The 19797-nt window shown below is 37.6% G+C and overlaps 1 protein-coding gene across 1 annotated transcript in view; it reads right to left on the bottom strand.

The window, feature by feature from the left end:
• The window catches only part of HPSE2 (heparanase 2 (inactive)), a 640767-nt gene that overhangs the window by 219830 nt on the left and 401140 nt on the right, over positions 1-19797 (bottom strand). Inside the window, exon 5 of the mRNA XM_048219210.2 lies at positions 17576-17747. Coding sequence (XP_048075167.1) covers positions 17576-17747 — 172 coding nt within the window. The remainder of the gene's footprint in view (positions 1-17575; positions 17748-19797) is intronic.

The raw sequence follows: 19797 nt of genomic DNA, 5'->3' as shown, positions 1-19797 counted from the left end.
TATTTCATAACCAAAAAACTCTTCCATTAGGAAGGGAGACAGTGTTTTGTCAAGAAGGTCCTCTTCTACTCTATCCCAGAATAATCTTGCAGGCAGACACATGGCAAAGGGGTTGCCATGTGCTGCCAAAACAGAGGCTCTGCCTTGCCATGATATGGAAGAGTACTTAATTTTTGCAGGATTGGAAGTGAGAGAGAGGATGTTAGGGCTGCTGCTGAGCATGGGAGTGAAGTTTATAAAAGAAGATGAAGAGGAAGGAGAGGAGGGAGATGGGGGTGGGTAGGAGAAAGAGAATGGTAGAGGAGACGGGGAGGAGAACAAGGGAGAAGAGGAGGACATGGAAGATAGGAGAAGAAGGAGATGAGGAGGAGGAGGCAGCTTGGCTCTTGTCTGTATTGTCTTGCCTTTTATTTGTCTCCAGGACCATTTAGCAGTCCAGGAGCAAGAATATAGGAAATGGAACATAAAGGTGATCAGGAATGGAACTGGTTTGATGGGCAAGACCAAAATATAAATGGAGATTGGAGGGAATATAACACATATCAAGCACCTACTTAGTACCAGCCATTCATGTGTTATTTCTTATAATTCTCAAAACTGTTTTGCTTAGTAAGGTGGATATTATTGATTCCATTATACAGATTACTAACTTCCCTACTGGCTAGAGAAATAGTGGCTCTAACATTTCTATGGAGTCAGGCCACCCCTGCTAGTAGCACTCCTGGGGAAGCAAGGGCATAACCAGGCAAAGCAATAAATGCCAACTGGAGAATTTCCAAAACTGAAATATTTTATGTAAAACTGTCTTCATTTACATATAAAATAACCATAATAAAAATAACACTGACATTTATAGTGCTTTATCATTATAAAATGCTTTTCAGCTTCTTACATGTATAATTTCACATAGTTCTCAAAACAACCTGGTAGGAAGTAAATATTCCTAATCTGTAGTGGAGGAGGCTGAGCCTCATGGAGGTTTTATGACTTACTCAAATTCATAGAGCTAGTGTGGACTAAACCCAGGTTCTCTGGCTCCAATCCTGACCCTCTTTCTAGTATCCTAAGCTGCCTCCAAGATGTTTTCACCGAGGCCCAGAAGTACAGTACAACTCTAAGATGCAAAAAATAAGTTGAACTTTTGCCTTGAGAAAATACTACCAATTTATCTGAAAAAGAAAAAAAGGCCTGAGCACCTTCTTTTGCTTGTTGGCTTCCTCTCAGACTTGAGCACCGCAGTGCCTATTTGTAAGAGAATATGCAGGGTATGAAAGGTACTGACCCAGGGCCTCTGCTACAAGACAACCACCATAAAGCCAAGAAGACAGACCTGGAGACGATCAGCTATCAGAGTTTCTATGTGCTGTACTACTGGTACAAACTACTGCTGAGGGCCAGCAGTCAAGGGAGCAGTTAGCTCTACACTCCATGGTGTTAGAAGAGAGAGAAGCATTGAGAAAAGCTTCACATCGCACATGACTCTGAATTTGGCATTGAAAGAAGGGTAAGATTTTGCCATGAAGAACAGGCAAAACAAGGTAGAGTCAAGCTGAGTGTGTTCTTAGGAGTCCATCTTGGCTGGATGTCAGGAGACAGGGAAGGGAATGGCAGGAAGTCAGACTGGTCAGGTCACTAGCTTCTAGGCTGTGATGCTAACAAGTCTGGCCTTTATCCCTTAACAACTAGGTACAAGTCCAGCTCCTATTTATCTTTGCATGACTAGCACCCAACATAATATTGCAAATACAGTTGGCTCTTTTCATCTATATTTGTTGGATTTATCCTGCGTTTAAACAAGTAAGGGGAATCAGATTTGAGTGTCAGGAAGATCACTCTGGCTGAGTAAAGGTGAAACGTACTGGTGTGGACAAACTGGTAGAGAAGGGGATAGAAATGTGAGAATGAAAAAAGACCCAGTGAGTAACACTGGTGGAGCACTCAAGAGGACTTGCTGGGTGACTCTGAGTTGGGCAGGAGGCAAAAGAGAGGAGCCCAAAGTTTTAATTGTAGTAATGCCATTGCCCAAGATGGTCAACCCAGGAACAGACTTTTGATGCTGATGTTGGTAAATGTATTCCAATCCTCTTGAATATGCCTCGAAGAACTTGAAGTAAATAGTCACTGATGATAACAGCTATGCATTTACAAGAAAATAAGGAGGGAAAAAAAAATCATCAATGCCCTGCTTGGCTAAAAGGCTCTGGGTAGGCAATTAAGAACACATCTAATTTGGTGTCTTAAAAGTTGGAAACTGGTTCTTCATGTACTATAATCTGGAGATCCTCATATGCATTGGATAGTTTGTTCTGCTATAGGTTGATAATTAAGTTCTCAAATAATTTTCCATTATTTAAAGTAGCATTATAAAAAGATGGGAAAACTAGAGTTAGGAACATTTAAAGTAAAGTTAATGTTTTCTCCCCCCACACCCTACCCCACATCCCTCAAAGAAAGTCCATAAAATCTGTAATTAAATATAAAATAGACTGGACCCTTATATAGAATATTATAGTTTACAGAGAAATATTTTAAAATTGAATAAAGGGAAAGACCTACCATGATCCTGGAGAGGAAAATCAATTATTGTCCCTAAACTAATTTATGGGTTTAATGAAATTCTAATTTAAAAAATCCCAGTAGATATTTTGAAACTTTACAAAATCGTTCTAACATTCATCTAGAAGAAGCCAAGAATATTCTTTAAAACTGGAATAATGAAGGGACATTTGTTTGATCTACCATATATTAAAATATGCCATAAAACCCCCACAATTATTAAAACATTCCTAGGAATTAGAAAGGAGATCTTAGGAACTAGTAAAGAGATTAGGAATTAGTAAGGAGATCTATGGAATAGATTTTTAAATATTTTTATATTTTATTTTTATATATATATAAAATCTTTTATATATATATAAAATCTTTTATATATAAGAATTTATTACATGGAAAAGAATTTAGTATATGAAAAATTGAAGCATTTCTTTAATGATGCTACATGATTTGTGAAAATAGCTACGCTATTTGAGAAAAAAAAATTAAAGTCAGATCTTCACCTAAGATCATATTTGTATAAGAAATCAAAATAGTAAAATATAGTTTAGTTTCATTATATTAAAAAAAATCTCAATTATAGTTAAATACTTTGAAACAAATGATATTATTATCTTTTTAACTTTAGTAGCATATTGAAGCAGTAGAAAAGCTGTTTGAGCTTTGAGGAAACACCATTACTAAATATGTATTCACATGAAAACTGCTATAAACTACATTCTTCCTTTTTCCTTCTTAGCAAAAGGATGAAACCAACTTCAAACATATGGAAGCATTTCTACACTTATTCTGAGGAGGAAAAATATAATTCACAAATAATGTCAAACAAAATATGCATTTCCAAATACTACCAAGATGACCAAACATACTCTTGTTTTTTGAGTAGTGTAAAAAACTCATCTCAAATGAGCAAAATGTTCTGTTTTCAGAAGTCTTTGACATAATTTTTTAAAACTAGAATAAGAGAAAACCACCACAGAAATAACACATAAAGGAAACTGATTAGACAAACCCCCAAGGAATTGACATTATAAGTCAATGAGTTTGGGGAATTCTCCCCCCCTCCATGCTCCTTCCCTGAAAATTAGGGCTCTCTGTAACTACACTGTAATCTATATCATTTCTATCCTTTATTTTTATATCTATATTGGCAATGTGGAAGACAGCAAGTCCAAAAAGATCATAATTTTCTTTGTTCAACTCTAACATTGATGGATTCTTCTGCTCTCTAGTTCTGCCTGTTTCTCAGAAACTGGCCCAAACCACATAAATGAATAACTTCAACACAGCTGCAGAATGCTCCACAACAGTAATATTAGAGGTGGGATAACATGCGCACAGACCAGTGCTGTCAGGAGTGAGATACCACTGGGAAAGTGAAATTCCGTTTAGTGTCTGGTATTATCCAAGGATTTTCAGTCATCTACTTCCATTCTAATCCCTAGATTTAGGTCTATGAATGTACAAGTACAAGATGACCCAGGATGTGAATAACAAAAAGGGCAAGATCTTGGTTTTCCAAAGTTGAACGTCTCCATACCTGAATTACGAAGACAGAAATCCTGGATGATTATCCCAGAGAACATAAGATGTCTGCCTTCATGCTGACATCCAGTCATGCAAAGAAGGGTAAGATAGGGAAAGGGCAGGGACTTATATCAAAGGAAAATAGCCAGTGCCAGGCAGACCTTCCAGTATTGGGGGATCTTTCCCATTGGAGCCAATCTGCTGCTATGGAAAAGAACAAAATATCCTCTTTCATTGTGAGAGTTCCTTTTCCTCCCCCAAGAGATCCCAAATCTGGGAGAATTTCTTTCCTTTGTTATCCACCTGCACATATGACGTATCTGAAATATTGTTGAGCCTTCTCTCCCAGGGCATATCACAACTCTCCCTTATAATAAGGCACATCTTTATTCATGGTCTTTGGGGTTTGATTACTACTTCTGGACCATAGAATGCAAACCCTAAAAACTGGATTCTGAATTTTGCTCCCAGGAAGGAGGATAAATCCTTCACAGGGAACTGGATGTCTAAATGAGTACAAACTTCAATAAGAGAGCGGTAGTCTGATCTTTTTTCCCTCGTCCACAAAGAGAACTCTGGTTATGTAACTAGCATGAATAAGATGTGACAGCCATTCTACATTCTACATTCTAAAGCCTAGGAAAAACCTGTGAGGAAATTATTCATCTTGAGTTATGGCAAACCAGGCATCTTCCATTTGGTCCAAAGCCACTTACTTTTCCATGGCTAGTGATATACTGAGCTATATGTACTAGGTGCTGCATAGAAAAAATGATATATTGATCTCTCTCTCTCTTTCTGTTTCTCCCTTCCTCTCCCTCTCCCTCCCTCCCTTCCCCTTTTCTCCCCACCCCTATTTATATATAATATTATGTTAGCAGTAAGCTGATAAATAGCATGGCTATATGTTCATTGGCTTTAATAGCTAATGCAGCTCTCTGCTTAGGCTTCCCTTCTAGCTTACTATTCCCTCAATTTGATAGATTTATAGAGGTTTTAATATACTGGAACTTGAGATGGATGAGATTCTTCAACCAATCTTTCTTGCCAATAGAAGTTATATCCGTGAGGTTTAATTTAAGGGCAATCTTGAATGAAGAAAGGAAAAAATAAGTAAGCTACCGTGTATACTGATTGACAGGCATTCGGTAAGTGGTTTATATAATATACAACCCTGTATGGTTTCATTTTATAGATGAAGATACTGGTCAAGACCACCCAGGTAATAAGTTGCAGAACTGAGATTCAAACCCAGTTCTGAGTCTAAAGCCCTTGCTTTAACCATGCAGAGATAGCAAATTTGTGATGTTTGTAGTGCTGTCCCCTTTTTCTGAGCCCATGGTAGATACTGATAATAGTTCTCAATATTGTCTCACTAATCTCAGAATTGACCTATAAATCCTTCTAAAGACAGGGTACCAGGCACTATTACCTAGATCTGGCCCCCAGGATGAAGCCCATTTGCTGCTAATGGGGAGTTAAAAGGAGGGAGGCTATAGGACCATGTTTGGAACAAAATGGAGGCAGATGTGAGATAATAATACATAAAGGACAAAATAAGTTTGCTTGACTAAAATGAAGGCAAATGGCAGGGGGGTGGGGGATGATGAGAGATGTTGAAACAGATCTGGAAGGCTATGACTGGAGCTGGAAGGTGCTGGTTAGGGGAATATTATTGTAAACATGTCTTGACAGTCTAAAATGCTGCTAAGGAAGTCATAAAGACTTGGATTCAAGCAAAGAAGGCTATAACTGACCTGATATGATTTGCCCTGGCTGCGGAGCCTGATGGGAAGGAGGAAAAATGCATCAAGATGTCATGATAAATTTCACATGTAAAACTAAACTTTCCAAAAGCTCAAGCCTTGGTATGAAGCTGAGTCGAGGAGAGTGAACACTGTGGAACTAAGGTGGAAAAGGATTATATTTTTTCTAGTATGCTAGACCATGTGGCTTTGTTAAAAAATGAAGATTCAAGAAAACAGCACCACAGAGTAGAAAGACCATGGGCCTAGGAGTCAGAATGATACCTGATTTAAGACTTGGCTCCACAGCCTATTAGCTATATGGCCTTGGGTATGTTGTTTAATCTCTCTAAACCATTTCAAATGGAGGGAACAGCACCTATTTCTGAAAGGCCTTGTGAAGATTAACAAGATAATATGCATGAAGGAATAAGGGTACTGCCTGGCATACTGCTGGCGTCAAATAAATGTGAGTTTGGTAAAAATTTAACATCTATGCACCTCCATTCCTTGATCTGTAAAACAAAGATAATAAAACCCACTCTGCCTATGTTACAGGGCAGTGGTTCTTATGCTTTGGTGTGCAAAGAACACTTTGGAGCTGCTGTTCAAAATCCAATATCTAGGTCTCATCCCCCCACATTCTGGTTTGGCAGGTCTAGGCTGGAGCTTAAGAATCATGCTGCATTTTTAAGAAACTCTCCAGGTGCTTCTAATGCAGGAGGACCACGGGCCACACCTTCGACAGATTCTGATCTTAGTAGTGCCTGTTAGGGTAGGCCATTCTTGGAAGAGAAGATAGGGTTCTAGGGAAAAGAAGAAAAATAATGAGAAAATAAATGGAAAAAAAGAAAGTGAGGAAGAATATCTGTGTCAAATCTAACTCTATGTTTTCCAGGACTCCAGCCTCCTTCTTCAATGTTCTTTCTAACCCCCATCTGATTTCTCTGACATTGGAGGAAGAGAGAAACATCTTCATCATAATGGCAATGATCGATGACCTTGGGCTTGGGGAAAGAATTAAGTTGTTCTTCTAATCAGGAAAGAAGTCCTTCCCAAGGGCGGGGGGGGGGGGGAAGAAGCAAGTTTAGAAGTAGTAGTAACTAACCCAACGCTTAGCTGCTTAGCTAGGGAGCAGACCCTTGCAGTAGCCAATGCTTCCTTGTTAATGAGTACTTAACAGCTGCTGGAGGCCTTTGCTCTGCAGAGGCAGAGATGGAAACTATTTCTTATGAACTAAGAGGAAGAAATTGTTCTCTCCTCCTGTAGTTTGGTCAAGTCATATAACTCTTTCACAGTTGAAATAAAACAGAACAATTACTAGGAATAACATTGTAATAATTACTCTGTACACCAATTGTCCCCAGCTGTGCATCTTCCCACTCCAAATGAGAATGTGGTAGTTTCTACACAGGAGGTAGAGCTGTGATCACCCTCACTATCTTGGCATGCTATTGTAGCTAATCTTTCTAGTTCCTATATCCACTGGATTCTCTAAACTTCTTGGAAAGCTACATAAAATTATATGCAAAAAATAAGGAAACAAACCTGCCTTTTCATCTTTGAAATACACTTATTCTTCTTAACAATTATGGCTGATATTCCTTTAGGTGTCAACTATGCCAGAAACTGCTGAGCACTTTATTTCATTTAACTCTGAAATAAGCCTAAGAAATAGGTAATTTAATTAGTTCCATTTTACAGATGAAAAGACTGAGATTTTACAGACTTTAAACAATTCCTCAAGATGACCTAGTGAGTCACTCTTCTGGGTGTCATCTGGTTATAAAGTGCATGCTCTTCACCATCCTGCTACTTTTCCCCCAATCCCACTCACTGCAGGAGAAAACAGGTTGTTGTTACAATGTTTCTATGGAGGAGGTGACCCACGAAGTAAAAAATACATACGGCCCATAAAAGTCATAATGGAAGCCCAATAACAGGAACACAGAGAAGTTTCCATCCTTATCCACCCATACAGCCTTCATTACTATCTATGCTTTAAGTACAAGTGGAGACTATAAATCAGCATTAGGCTTAGTAGAAGAATTAGACTCAACTAAAGATAGAAATTCTTGGATATAAGAATGAGGAATCACAGATCTGTACCCCTGAAACAAATAATACATTATATGTTAATTAATTGAATTTAAATTAAGAGAAAAAGGAAAGATAAATAAATAAATAAATTTGCTTGGGGCACCCGGGTGGCTCAGTTGGTTAAACGCCCGACTCTTTGATTTCAGTTCAGGTCATGATCTCAGGGTCGTGAGATCAAGCCCCTGTGGGGCCCAGTGCTGGATGTGGAGCCTGCTTAAGATCCTCTCTCCCTCTTTGACCCTCCCCCCATCCCCCAGCTCATGTGCACGCACTCTCTTGCTCTAAAAAATAATAATAAAATAAAATAAATTTGCTTGTTAAAAAAAAAAGAAATTCTGGATAAGAAAAGGAAATTTTTCTTTTTCTGGTTTTTCAACCATTGAGCATATAACACACGTGGTGTGCTGTGATGGAGGAGGCCATTATTTGCTGCCGAATTGTCTTCTGCTTTTACCCTCATTGCCCAAATTAGAATGTTTCCACAGCTCTTTGGGCTGCCATGGGAGCTAAAGGCTCTGCCTAGCTTTCTGTTCTAACACAGGTTCAGGTTAGAATATTCCACTAACAGCTCTGTAGAATGTTAGGATAACTTCCATTTTTCATTCATTCAACAGATTTGAGCACCTGCTATGCATTAGGATTTTTGCCGGCACTCCATATACACTGGTAAATACAACAAACACACTTCCCACCCTCATGGAGTTTGTAATCGTTAACCAACAAATAAACATACAATAAATATGTAGTTTTGTATTGTGATAAATGCCAAAAAGAGAACCAACAGAGTGTGTTGATAGAGAATTACTTAGCTCAGTTACTCAAGGAAGGTCTCTGATAGATGAGGAGAAACCAGTCATGTGGCAAGCAGAGAGAACGCTCTAGAAGGAAGAACATATGTGAAGGCCCCCAAGTAAAGAGAAGCTTAGCACATAGCAAGTCAATGAAGCATGAGTGAAGTGAGAAAAAGGGAAAGCTGAAGAAGATAAGAATGAAGAGCTAGGCAACAGTCATATTATTTATGGTACAGTATTGTAGACTTGATAAGGAGATTGGATTTTATTCTAAGAGCAATGAAAAGTCATTAAGAGTCTTTAGCAAAAGACTTATGTCATGTGAATTATATGTTTGTAGAAGATTTTCTAACAACTGAGTAGTGAATAGATTAGAGGGGGCAAGAATGGAAGCAGGTGCACTGATAACAAGACTGTAATGTGGTCCAGAATCCGAATTCTCCAAACGGTAACTCTTTTGTTATTGTCCGCTCTACCGCCATTCCTCCCCCAAAGCAGGGTTCACATTCCAAATCATCCAGACATATTCGTGGAACACTAGTCTCTCAAGATGGTCTCTGAAAATAAGACTCTGGTCAAATAAATATAAGAAATTCTGCATGCTAAATCCCCTTCTTGGAGATTCAGAATGTAAACTAATGTATTAAAGGTGCCAGGAAGTGTTTCAGAACATTTGTGTATCCCAGTATTTCTCCAAATTCCTGGACCATGGAACGTTTTATCCCCTCCCCCAACATAATGTTAATACCCTGCAAAACTGATATTCTCCAGAGCACATTTAAGGAAATGCTACCATAAGTCTTTCTAACCAAGAGTTAACTCATTGTTTTTGGTTTACTGAGACCCCATTTCTCCACCTCCCTATTGATTATTTCAATGGTTTAGATAATACTTTCTGACTCCACATATATTATATGATCATATCACCCCTTATATGACTTATTTCTTCTCTCCATTTCTACCAACTATTTTCTGTCACTTGTCTCTTTACTTTTACATTGTAAAAGTTGATAAAGTTTTCTTTCTTTTCTGTAACCATAATTTTCTTCTTTTGTTTCTGGATCTGGATCTTCTGTGAGACAGCTGTGGAATATCATGAAATGATCCTCTATAGCAGTAATATTTTATCTCCAATTTTCTATTTCTAGTCTAAAGCTCTGTGTATGGGAGATTTTCTCTTTCCAATTATTTTACTGGACTCTTTCTTTTAAGAGCTTTTTGGAGATATGATTCAATACAAATTTATTTAAATGTACACTCTAAGTGTACAACTCAATAGTTATTTACAGAGTTGTGGAAGCACTAATACAATCTAATTCTAGAATATTTAATTTCAAAAAGAAACCCTGTACCTATGAGCAGTCACTCTCCATTTCCCTACAATCTCCACCAGCCCTAACCAACCACTCATCTACTTTTTGTCTCTATAGACTGCCTATTCTGTTCATTTCATATAAAGGAAATCATACAATGTGGGGCCTTTTGTGACTGGCTTCTTTCAGTTAGCATAATGTTTTCAAGCTTCATCCATGTTGTAACCTGTATTGGTATTTCATTTCTTTTTATTGTCAAATAATAGTCTAATGTATGGATATACCACTTTTTATTTATCCATTCATCAGTTATGGATATTTGGGTTGTATCCAGGTTTTGGCTATTATGAATAATGTCAATATGAACATTTGTACACATGTTTTATGGACATACATTTTCATTTCTCTTGGGTATTTACCTAGGAGTGGAATTGCTGAGTCATAATGGTAACTTTGTGTTTAACCTTTTGAGTAATTGCCAGACTGTTTTCTGAAGCAGTTGTACCATATTACATTCCCACCAGCAGTGTACGCAAGTTTTGATTTCCCCATGTTTTCTCCAATATGTATTCTTTTTCTTTTCTCCAATATTTATTCTTGCATATATGTATATTTTTGACCATCCCAAAGGATATGAAGTGGTATCTCACTGTGATTTCAATTTGCATTTCCCTAATGATTAATGATACTAAGCATCCATTCTTATGCTTACTGGCCATTTGCATATCTTCATTGGAGAAATGTCTGTTCAAGTCCCTTTTGCTCATTTTTAAAATAGGCTATGTGTCTTTTCATTGTTAATTTGTAAGAGTTCCTTATATATATCTTGGATACAAGTCACTTATCAGTTACATGACTTGCAAATATTTTCTCCCATTCTGTGCATTCACATTCTTGATAGTATCATTTGATACAAAAAACTTAATTTTGATGACGTTCAATTAATCAATGTTTTCTTTTATCACTTATGTTTTTAGTGTTGTACCTAAGAAATCACTGTCTAATCTTTACTGGACTTAGTTTCAGCAATTATAAATTTAGTTTCAAAAAATATCTTTTTGTTCTCTTTGTACCTTTTCCCCCCCATAGAAATGTGTTTTTATTCTGCAAGTACAATATCTTCCTATATCTTTATAAGGATACAAATTTCAAATTTTTATTTTATAATTCTGGTCTTGAATTATAATTCTTCCTGGGTCAATTTATTTATTTATTTATCTTGGGTTTTCTCCTTCCTGCTTCTGGTTTCCTTCTTATGTCTTGTGATCTTTGGCTATCTATTCATATTTAAATATTGGGGACTAAGTAGATTCTTCTAGGTAGCAGGTACAGATTTTTCTCAGCTGTTGAATATTTAGGCTTTTTAGATAAGTCTTTCTTTTCATTGGGATCTCTATTTTGTGGGCAGAACTTGTTCACCAACACACTTCACTTTAGAGAGCAAGGAACAACTCCGTTTTAGCAATACTAGCTTATCCCAAGGCAATCCCTTCAATTTCTTTAGTGAAGGCTCCTAAATCTTGGGTTGGGATTTGCTCAGAGATAATAGATTGAGCTGTCCTTATTCTGTATGAGCAGTGCAGAGGACTTAAAATGATGGAGGGGAGAGCTGAGCTGTAAATGTAATTCCACTGCAGACAGACTTCTATATAAATCCCTTGGCTTGGACCCTTTTCTCACCCCAACCCTTCCTGACTCTGAGGCTATCTACTAGATGGACTGGCTCTCTTTTCCCAAGGCCTATGTCCTCTGGATTTCCACTTCCTCACTCTGCTTAATCTGTCAACAGCCTTTCATCTATTTACTGTCTTATAGAAATCTGTCAAAAATTTCTCATCTGCTTATGACTCCTCTTTTGTGTTTGTTATTATGGATTTATTCTTTATCAATTTTTAATAGGAGTTGGGATGGTGGTTCCAAAGGAAATTAAGCTTGTGCTCAGATCACTATCCTGAGCTTGAAGCACACCCAATATTTTTTAAAGCCATCTTTTGTTGCTCCAGGGATAGTATTCCCTGAATATGAATGTATGTTCATCTTCGTGTCACTTCCTTTTGAAAAGCTTCCTTCTCTGCATGTGATGGCCCTTGAAAGAGAGATGTTAATTGTCCAAAAAGTCATTCTTTTCTAATTCCCTCACGCCACTTAGCTGAAAAATCCATCAATAAATCATATCTATGCTAACTTCTATCTCTTCTGCCATTACCGTAACCCAATCTACCATTATTTTGTAATGAAATGGTACTCTTACTAAGCTTTTTTGATCCTTTACTTTTGCACTTTGAAATCTATTTGGCCCAGAGAATAGAGTAGACTCTAATGTATGTCACTGCTCTTACAAAAGCTCTGTAATGGTTTTCTATGGCTTATAGAACAAAATACAAAACTTCTTTACCATGGTATACATAGTCCAGTAATGATCCTGTCCTGGCCTATCTGTGTGTTCTCAGTCTCTGTTTTAGCGTTCTACTACTCTCCTTTTGCACACCATACTGCCCATCTTTCTATTCCTTAAATGCCTTACCCTTACTTCTGATTCAGGACATTGACAAACATGACCTAGAACCTCAACCTAGAACTTTCTTTTCTCTACTCAAATACAAAGTAGGTGTTCAACAAATATTTATTGAGAGGAAATTTAGTAGTCATCTCACTAGGATGTAAAGGCCTCAGAGAAGCCCCCAATAAACACACTTTCAGTGAACAGCTATTTTTCTTGACACTGCCACATCGGAAAAAATTGATTAGCTCCTTACTCTATAGCAGATACAGCAACAAACTCCATAAGTTAAACTCCACTGAAAATTAAAACATTAGGAAGCCTAGATGGAAATGAAATAGTAACTTTATCCTAAATGTGTAAGGGAAGGAACAGAAAAGACTATCAACAAGAAAGCAGACAAGAACAATTATAATAAAAATGAACTTCTGAAACAATAAAAACATGTTTCAAAGTAACAAGAAAAGCAATAGATTAAGATAAAATTGTCATTATATAGATGATGCATATAAGCTTACAAAAGAAAACCAGAAAACTGATATGACCCTAAAAAACAATCCTCGCCCTTCTAGATAAAAAAATCACGGACTAGGGGGAGTGCCTGGGTGGCTCAGCCGTTAAGCATCTGCCTCCAGCTCAGGTCATGATCCCAGGGTCCTGGGATCGAGTTCTACATTGGGGCTCCTAGCTCGGCAGGGCACCTACTTCTCCCTCTCACACTCCCTGTGCTTGTGTTCCCTCTCTCACTGTCTCTCTCTGTCAAATACATAAATAAAAAAAAAAAATCTTAAAAAAAAATCACTGACTAGGGATGCCTGGGTGGCTCAGTTGGTTAAGTGTCTGCCTTCAGCTTAGGTCATGATCCCGATAGAGTCCCACATCAGGCTCCTCGCTCAGTGGGGAGCCTGCTTCTCCCTCTGCCAGCTGCTTTCCCTGCTTGTGTGTTCTCTCTCTCTCTCTCTGACAAATAAATAAATAAAATCTTAAAAAAAAATCACTGACTTAAAATGGCCAATTCATAAATGAGGAAATGAAAATAATGAAACAAGCATTTTATTAGGTGCTTCCCATATGCTAGTCCTGAAGAAATAAACATGAAGATTCTATTTCTCTCCTAGCAGAGTTATATCCTAATTGGGAAGAGTCCTGTAACTACCTAAGTAAAAAAGCTTAAAACCAGTTCTCTAAAACTAAAGCTAATCATTGTGATTTATATAAATCACCACAATTTATTTAAATCACTATATAATGATTTACAGTGCTTCACAATCACATTTGTGCATACTGTTTTCAGATCAGATGAATTTAGAACCATCTGTTGAATAAGATAGTATTCATTCAACAAGCATTTATAAGACACCTCCTATATTCACAGGTTCTGAGACTAAATGAATAAAACATAGACTAGGTCCTGGTCCTAGTCCATGGTCTATCAGGGAAGGCAGATATGTAAATAAATAATTTATCATCAATTTGATAAGTGCTAGAGAAAAAAATAAACAAAATGCTATTATAAGGACAGAGGAGATGATAAAAAAGCCTGCCTGAGGATGTTAGAGAAGACTTATAGGAAAGAGGAAAAACGAGAGGAGAGAGTGATATTCCATAGAAAAGGATACAAACTAAAAAGGGGCAAAGGTAAAAAGTGTATAGCGTTTTCCAAAATTTACACATACTTTGATGTAGCTACGGGAAGTTTGTGCACAGGGGTATAGCTGATTACTAGCTGCAAAATGAGGCAGGCACTGGACCCTACAGGCCAGGGGTGCACGAGAAAGCATTTGGACTTCAAGCAAGAGTGATTTGACCACATGTTGTATTTTTTTTTTTTTTAAACTACTCAAAATCTATATGGAGAAATTATTAGAGTCTGAGACTAGATATAGAGAAACCATTCAGGAGGAATAAGGATAAGGTTTAAAATAAAAATGAAAAAAAGATGGGATGTGATACTAAGAAGTCAGAAATAACAGACCTTAATAACTAACTAATGGACTATGTGAACAAAGGAGAGGAATGAATGTAAAATGGCCTCCTGGTCTGCACTTCAGGCAAAAGGGTTATAGTGTCATTAACCAAACCTGAGATGGGGGAAAGGAGACAACATAAGGTTTTGGAAAATGTTCAGTTCCTCATAGTTAACAGAATTCAAACTGAAACAGCCATAAGGCACAGTCTTGCATTAATTAAAAAAGAGTAAATTAATAAAAATGACTGTAGTCACTGCTGTCGGGTATTGGGGGAAAAGATATACTAATACGTTGCTGCCCTACAACCTGGTGAAGTCGTTCTGAAAAGAAATTTGGCAACAAATATAAAAGCCATAAAAATTATCATGTTCTTTGACCCAGAAACACAACTTTTTGGAATATAGCCCAAGGATATAATTCAAAAGAAATAAAAAACCTATTTGTATAAAGATGTTTATAGCTGTGCTATATATTACAGACAAAAACTGGAAACAGCCCAAATGCCCAACAGTGAGGGAATGTTTAAGCAGACTTTGGTACATTAATGCAATGGGATATTTTATTGCTGTTAAGAATGACAAATATGAGAACTATGTAGAAATAAAAGAGGGCAATATAAAGCAATGAGTAAAAAAATGCAGCACTCAAAATGATGCATATAGAATGATCATAACTATGTAAAATTATGTCTGTATAACCAGAAGTATTGGAAAAGACTACAGAGCTGGTAATTTAGAGTGCTGACATTTTTGTTATTGTTGGTTGAATTGCTGGGAATGTTTATGTGTTTCAAATTATAATTCACTGTATATTTAGTACATACACATTAAGAAAAATAAATCCTCATTTTTTTCTGGCACATAAAATTTTAAAAAGTGCTCATCAGTACCTTTCCTTTACCTAAGTGATTTTCTCTAGTCTCTTGAGTCCTATTAGTTTTTGGATGTATGGGGAAGTGGACCTCATCCATACTCCATGACCTCCTAACTCATCAAATCCCACCCCTTATAGTCATTCATAGCACCATGTACCTTTCCTTGGTATTGTCTTAGTTTTAAGATCAGTTAATTAATGTCTATGTCTCCCCTACCATATTGTATGCTCCATGAGGGCAGAGAAAGTATCTGTTTTTGTTTATTATTACATTCCTAGTTCCTAATGTAATACCTAGGACATTGCAGTTACTCAAGAAACATTTGCAGGATGAATGAATGATTGACACTGTAGGTCATATTACTGAGAGGTCATTGTCAGTTCTGTTGTCAGAAAACACACTGATCAAATAATTAAAGAAAAAGGATAATCCAGAAGAATAACTACATGGATTAAAATGATAGTTATTGGCCTTGCTTTATTATGTATTATGAACTATCAATAAAGTTTTATACATGTGGTTCTTATCCCTTAATTGTAAAACATAAAATGATATCAACCTCTCCATCTCCATCTTACACACACACAAACACACAAACACACACACAAAGTAATTTCAAAGTTCAGTGAAAGTATGCAAAAGGAAACCAAGAGCTGCATTTGTGGGTAGGGCCCAAGGTCATGAAATTGCTGTGCAAAAAAAAAAAAAAAAAGAAGTTGCTCCTGAGATAGAAGGGGAAAAATGAAAAGGATGGGGAAAAGACAGGAACTGACCTAGGGGCTTAGGGATTCTTTGTAAAAAGGAAAATGCCTAAAATTAATTTCGGGTTGTTAATGTTGTTACAGTGTAAATTCATGTGCCTTCCCAAACCTTCAGTGATGTCTGCTATCTTCATTACCTTAGATCAAGACTAAGCCACCACAAAAGGGAGGACAGAGTTACACAAGGACCATCTTGGAGGGTGGCCAAAGGTTTCTCTCCTCTGATAATCTCTGTTTGTACTCGTATAACATTTACCTAACCTCATTTGGAATGTGCACTTCACTGGAAAGTGTCTTACTCATCTTTCAATTTTCAGGAATAACCATATCTATCCCCGAGTATGACAGGATTGTACATAACAGGGGTGTCTTGGTGTATCCTCCGTGCTCCAGGGGAACTCCTGACTATCCCAACTTCATAGTTTTCACCCTTTCTGCTCCAGTCACATTTCCATTTGAGGTCTTGGATTCAATATACAGGTTCAGCCTTCCTCGTGCCATTCCCTCAGACAGTCCCTCTGACCCTGTGTAACTGAATCTAACCTGCAAGGATTCAGTCTGGGCTGGCCCACCAACAGGACTGGGCAGAGGGCATTTAACATACTGCCTCATCCATAACCAGTGCTTAAAAATGATTATTAGATTCAGTCAAAATTAATTAATTAAACATGGTAGCAATTCTCTAGACTACCTGCTAATGAATCTATCAGTTCAGTAATGCTTTAATCTACAAGCACTAGCACTGTTTCTCAACTTTTTAATCCAGCTATACCGGCCAGGGTTTTGTCAAGCTTTACTTTCTATAATTGGTCATAAGAATAGAGTAATAGGGGCGCCTGGATGGCTCAGTCGCTAAGCATCTGCCTTTGGCTCGGGTAATGATCCCAGGGTCCTGGGATCACGCATTGGGCTCCCTTGCTCAGCTGGAAGCCTGCTTCTCCCTGTCCCCTCTCCCACTCCCTTGCTGGTGTTCCCTCTCTCGCTGTGTCTCTCTCTATCCAGTAAATAAATAAAATCTTAAAAAAAAAAAAAAAAAGAGTTGCATGTTCCACCGACTGAGCCAGCCAGGTGCTCCTACAGTGTTTAAAAAAAAAAAAAAAAAGAATAGAGTAATCATATTTTGACTTTTTAAAAATATAAAATGCTATGAAATGCTATAATATTAAATGTGCTTTAACAATGTAATCCCTTCCAACCTGCCCAGGAGATTGTGATACCCTTCCCCAATCCCACCACCTTCTGCTGACTATGGAAGGCCGGGAGAGATGCAAAGCTCTTCTGCTGTTTGACACAGAATCACTGATTTAGAGTTAGGGAAGTCACTATGAAAAAAAATCTCTCCATCCTTCTTAAGACCACAAATAACCAGGAAAAATACAAATACATTAATTCATTACATTTATGAATAGTCTTTTAAGAACTGCTAAAAAATATGACCTACCCATCTAGTAGGGCAATGACGTTCTTCCTGGGCCGCCCAATATTAGGGCCATATAAGCTGGCTCTGGAGTAAATCCGGATGGGTTGCAACAGGCTCTTCAGCTGGATGTAATCCTTTCCCAACTGGCTGCCATTTACCGCCCGGCCATGCATGGTTCGATAGTTATTTGGCTCTAGATTAAAAGCAGACATGCAAGTCAGAGTTGAGAAGGGTAAGGCTCTGCCAACCCTTTCCTGTCCACAGATCTTTCTGCCTTCTTCTTAACGTTGTGAATAAAATAACCCAAAAGAGAGTGTAAGCTAGTTTAACTTGAGGAACCATCATAACGAAAAGTTGAGTGCCATTTTAGCATTCTACTCATTGTCAAACTAATATTCGCATAAGATCACCTAATCCACAAGAGAGAGACCATGCTGATTTTTGGGTGATACTTTATAATGACTGGTCTACTGGGTTGAATAGTGTCCCCCAAAGTTCATGTCTACCCGTAACTTCAGAATGTGACCTTATTTGGAAATATTGTCTTTGAAGGTGTAGTTAAGATGAGGTCATACGGGACTAGGGTGTGCCCTAAATCCAGTGACTGGTGTCTTTATAAAAGAACAAACTGAGAGGGAGATTCAGGTGCACAGACACACAGGGAAGAGGGCCATGTGTCGAAGGAGGCAAAGGCTGAAGGGATGCTGCTATGCCAAGCATTGCTGGCAACAACTACTAAAAGCTGAGAAAGAGGCATGGAATAGATTTTCTCTCGGAGCCTCCAGAAGGAGTCAACACTGGCAATGCTCTGATTTCGGGCTTCTGGTTCCCTGAACTGTGAGAAAATACATTTCTGTTGTTTTACACCATTGAGTTTATGGTAATTTGTTATAATAGGCTTAGGAAACTGATACAAATGGTAAGAAAGGAAGGCTTTATAAAGATGGCCATTGTATCAAAAAGAAAAATCTTAATGTTCAATAACAAAGTGGCTGGGTGAAATAATTTAGAGCACAACATCCTCCCTCAGTTTCTATTAACTTGGTAGTTCTAAAACGGCAAGGAAAGTCCTAAAAACCAGCAAGTCCACTGCTGGAGGGAGCTAACTTGATTTGGAATTAAGCACATGTTCCAGGTAAGGCCAATACCTTGGCTACCTTGAGGTTTTAATACTGGTAGAGTCAAGAAATTGACCAGCAGACTTGCAAGAAATTTAACAGGGAGATCTGGGGGAATAAGACAGTCACAGTGGGCCTTGAAAAGCTCACACATACGACATTGCTTTCACCACTGTGTCTCCTGATTTAAAAATAGTTTCTGTGGAGTTAATGTTACTCTCTTCACCATATTCTACATGGCTTCCTCAATGTGAAATTTCTAGCACATGCAGGACCACATTTCTGCATGTGACCAGAACCCCTAATTAAATATAAGTAACTCAGCTACTCCACTCTCAGATGGACAGCCCCACTATTGCAGATCTGTAGTTTAAATGCATACCCCTTGTAGTCTGGAAGGCTGTGTGTGCTCAGGAGAGACTGGAGAGGGCACTAACTATCCATGTACTCTCAGATGAATGTGAAACCTAGCACATTTATAAAGGAGACATGAGAAGCATGCCAGAAAAGAAAAGCCAGTGAGAATTATAAACTGTTTAAATTTGGAATATGTTCTCCAACTCACACACAGATCCACTGGCAAAGGATGGAAGCCTTACTGGTGCAAGGTAAGCACAACCTCTAATCAATCACTGTCCCACCATTAAGCTATGCTGACTCAGGGACAACCTCTAGGAAGCTGGCCTTAAGAAATAATTAAAAAATAGAAAAACTTAAGATATATGAGCAGCTACACAATGCAAGAGAGACAGACTCTACAGAATTATTCCATGTAAGTCACTAAACAAACAAAAAAGGAACAACAAAAACAACTCTGAGATGGAGAATTCGGAATCCAGAGTTGTTCCAACATATTACTTAAAATGTATAGCTTTCAACAACACCAAAAATTATAGCATGAAAAGAAATAGGATAGTGTGACCCATAAACAAGTAAAAAAGCAGTCAATAGAAACTGTCTCCTAAGCAACCCAAATGTTAGACTTTATGGGCAAGGAATTCAAAACTACTATTATAAATATGTTCAAAAAACTAACAGGAATAAAAATTTCAAGGAAAGTATGATTTTATTTACCAATCAAATATAAATAAAGAGATAGAAATTATAAAGAATTATCAAACGGAA

The sequence above is a fragment of the Ursus arctos genome, unplaced genomic scaffold (genome assembly GCF_023065955.2).
Source record: "Ursus arctos isolate Adak ecotype North America unplaced genomic scaffold, UrsArc2.0 scaffold_7, whole genome shotgun sequence".
Taxonomy (NCBI): Eukaryota; Metazoa; Chordata; class Mammalia; order Carnivora; family Ursidae; genus Ursus; species Ursus arctos.
This window is presented reverse-complemented; position numbering and strand designations above follow the sequence as displayed.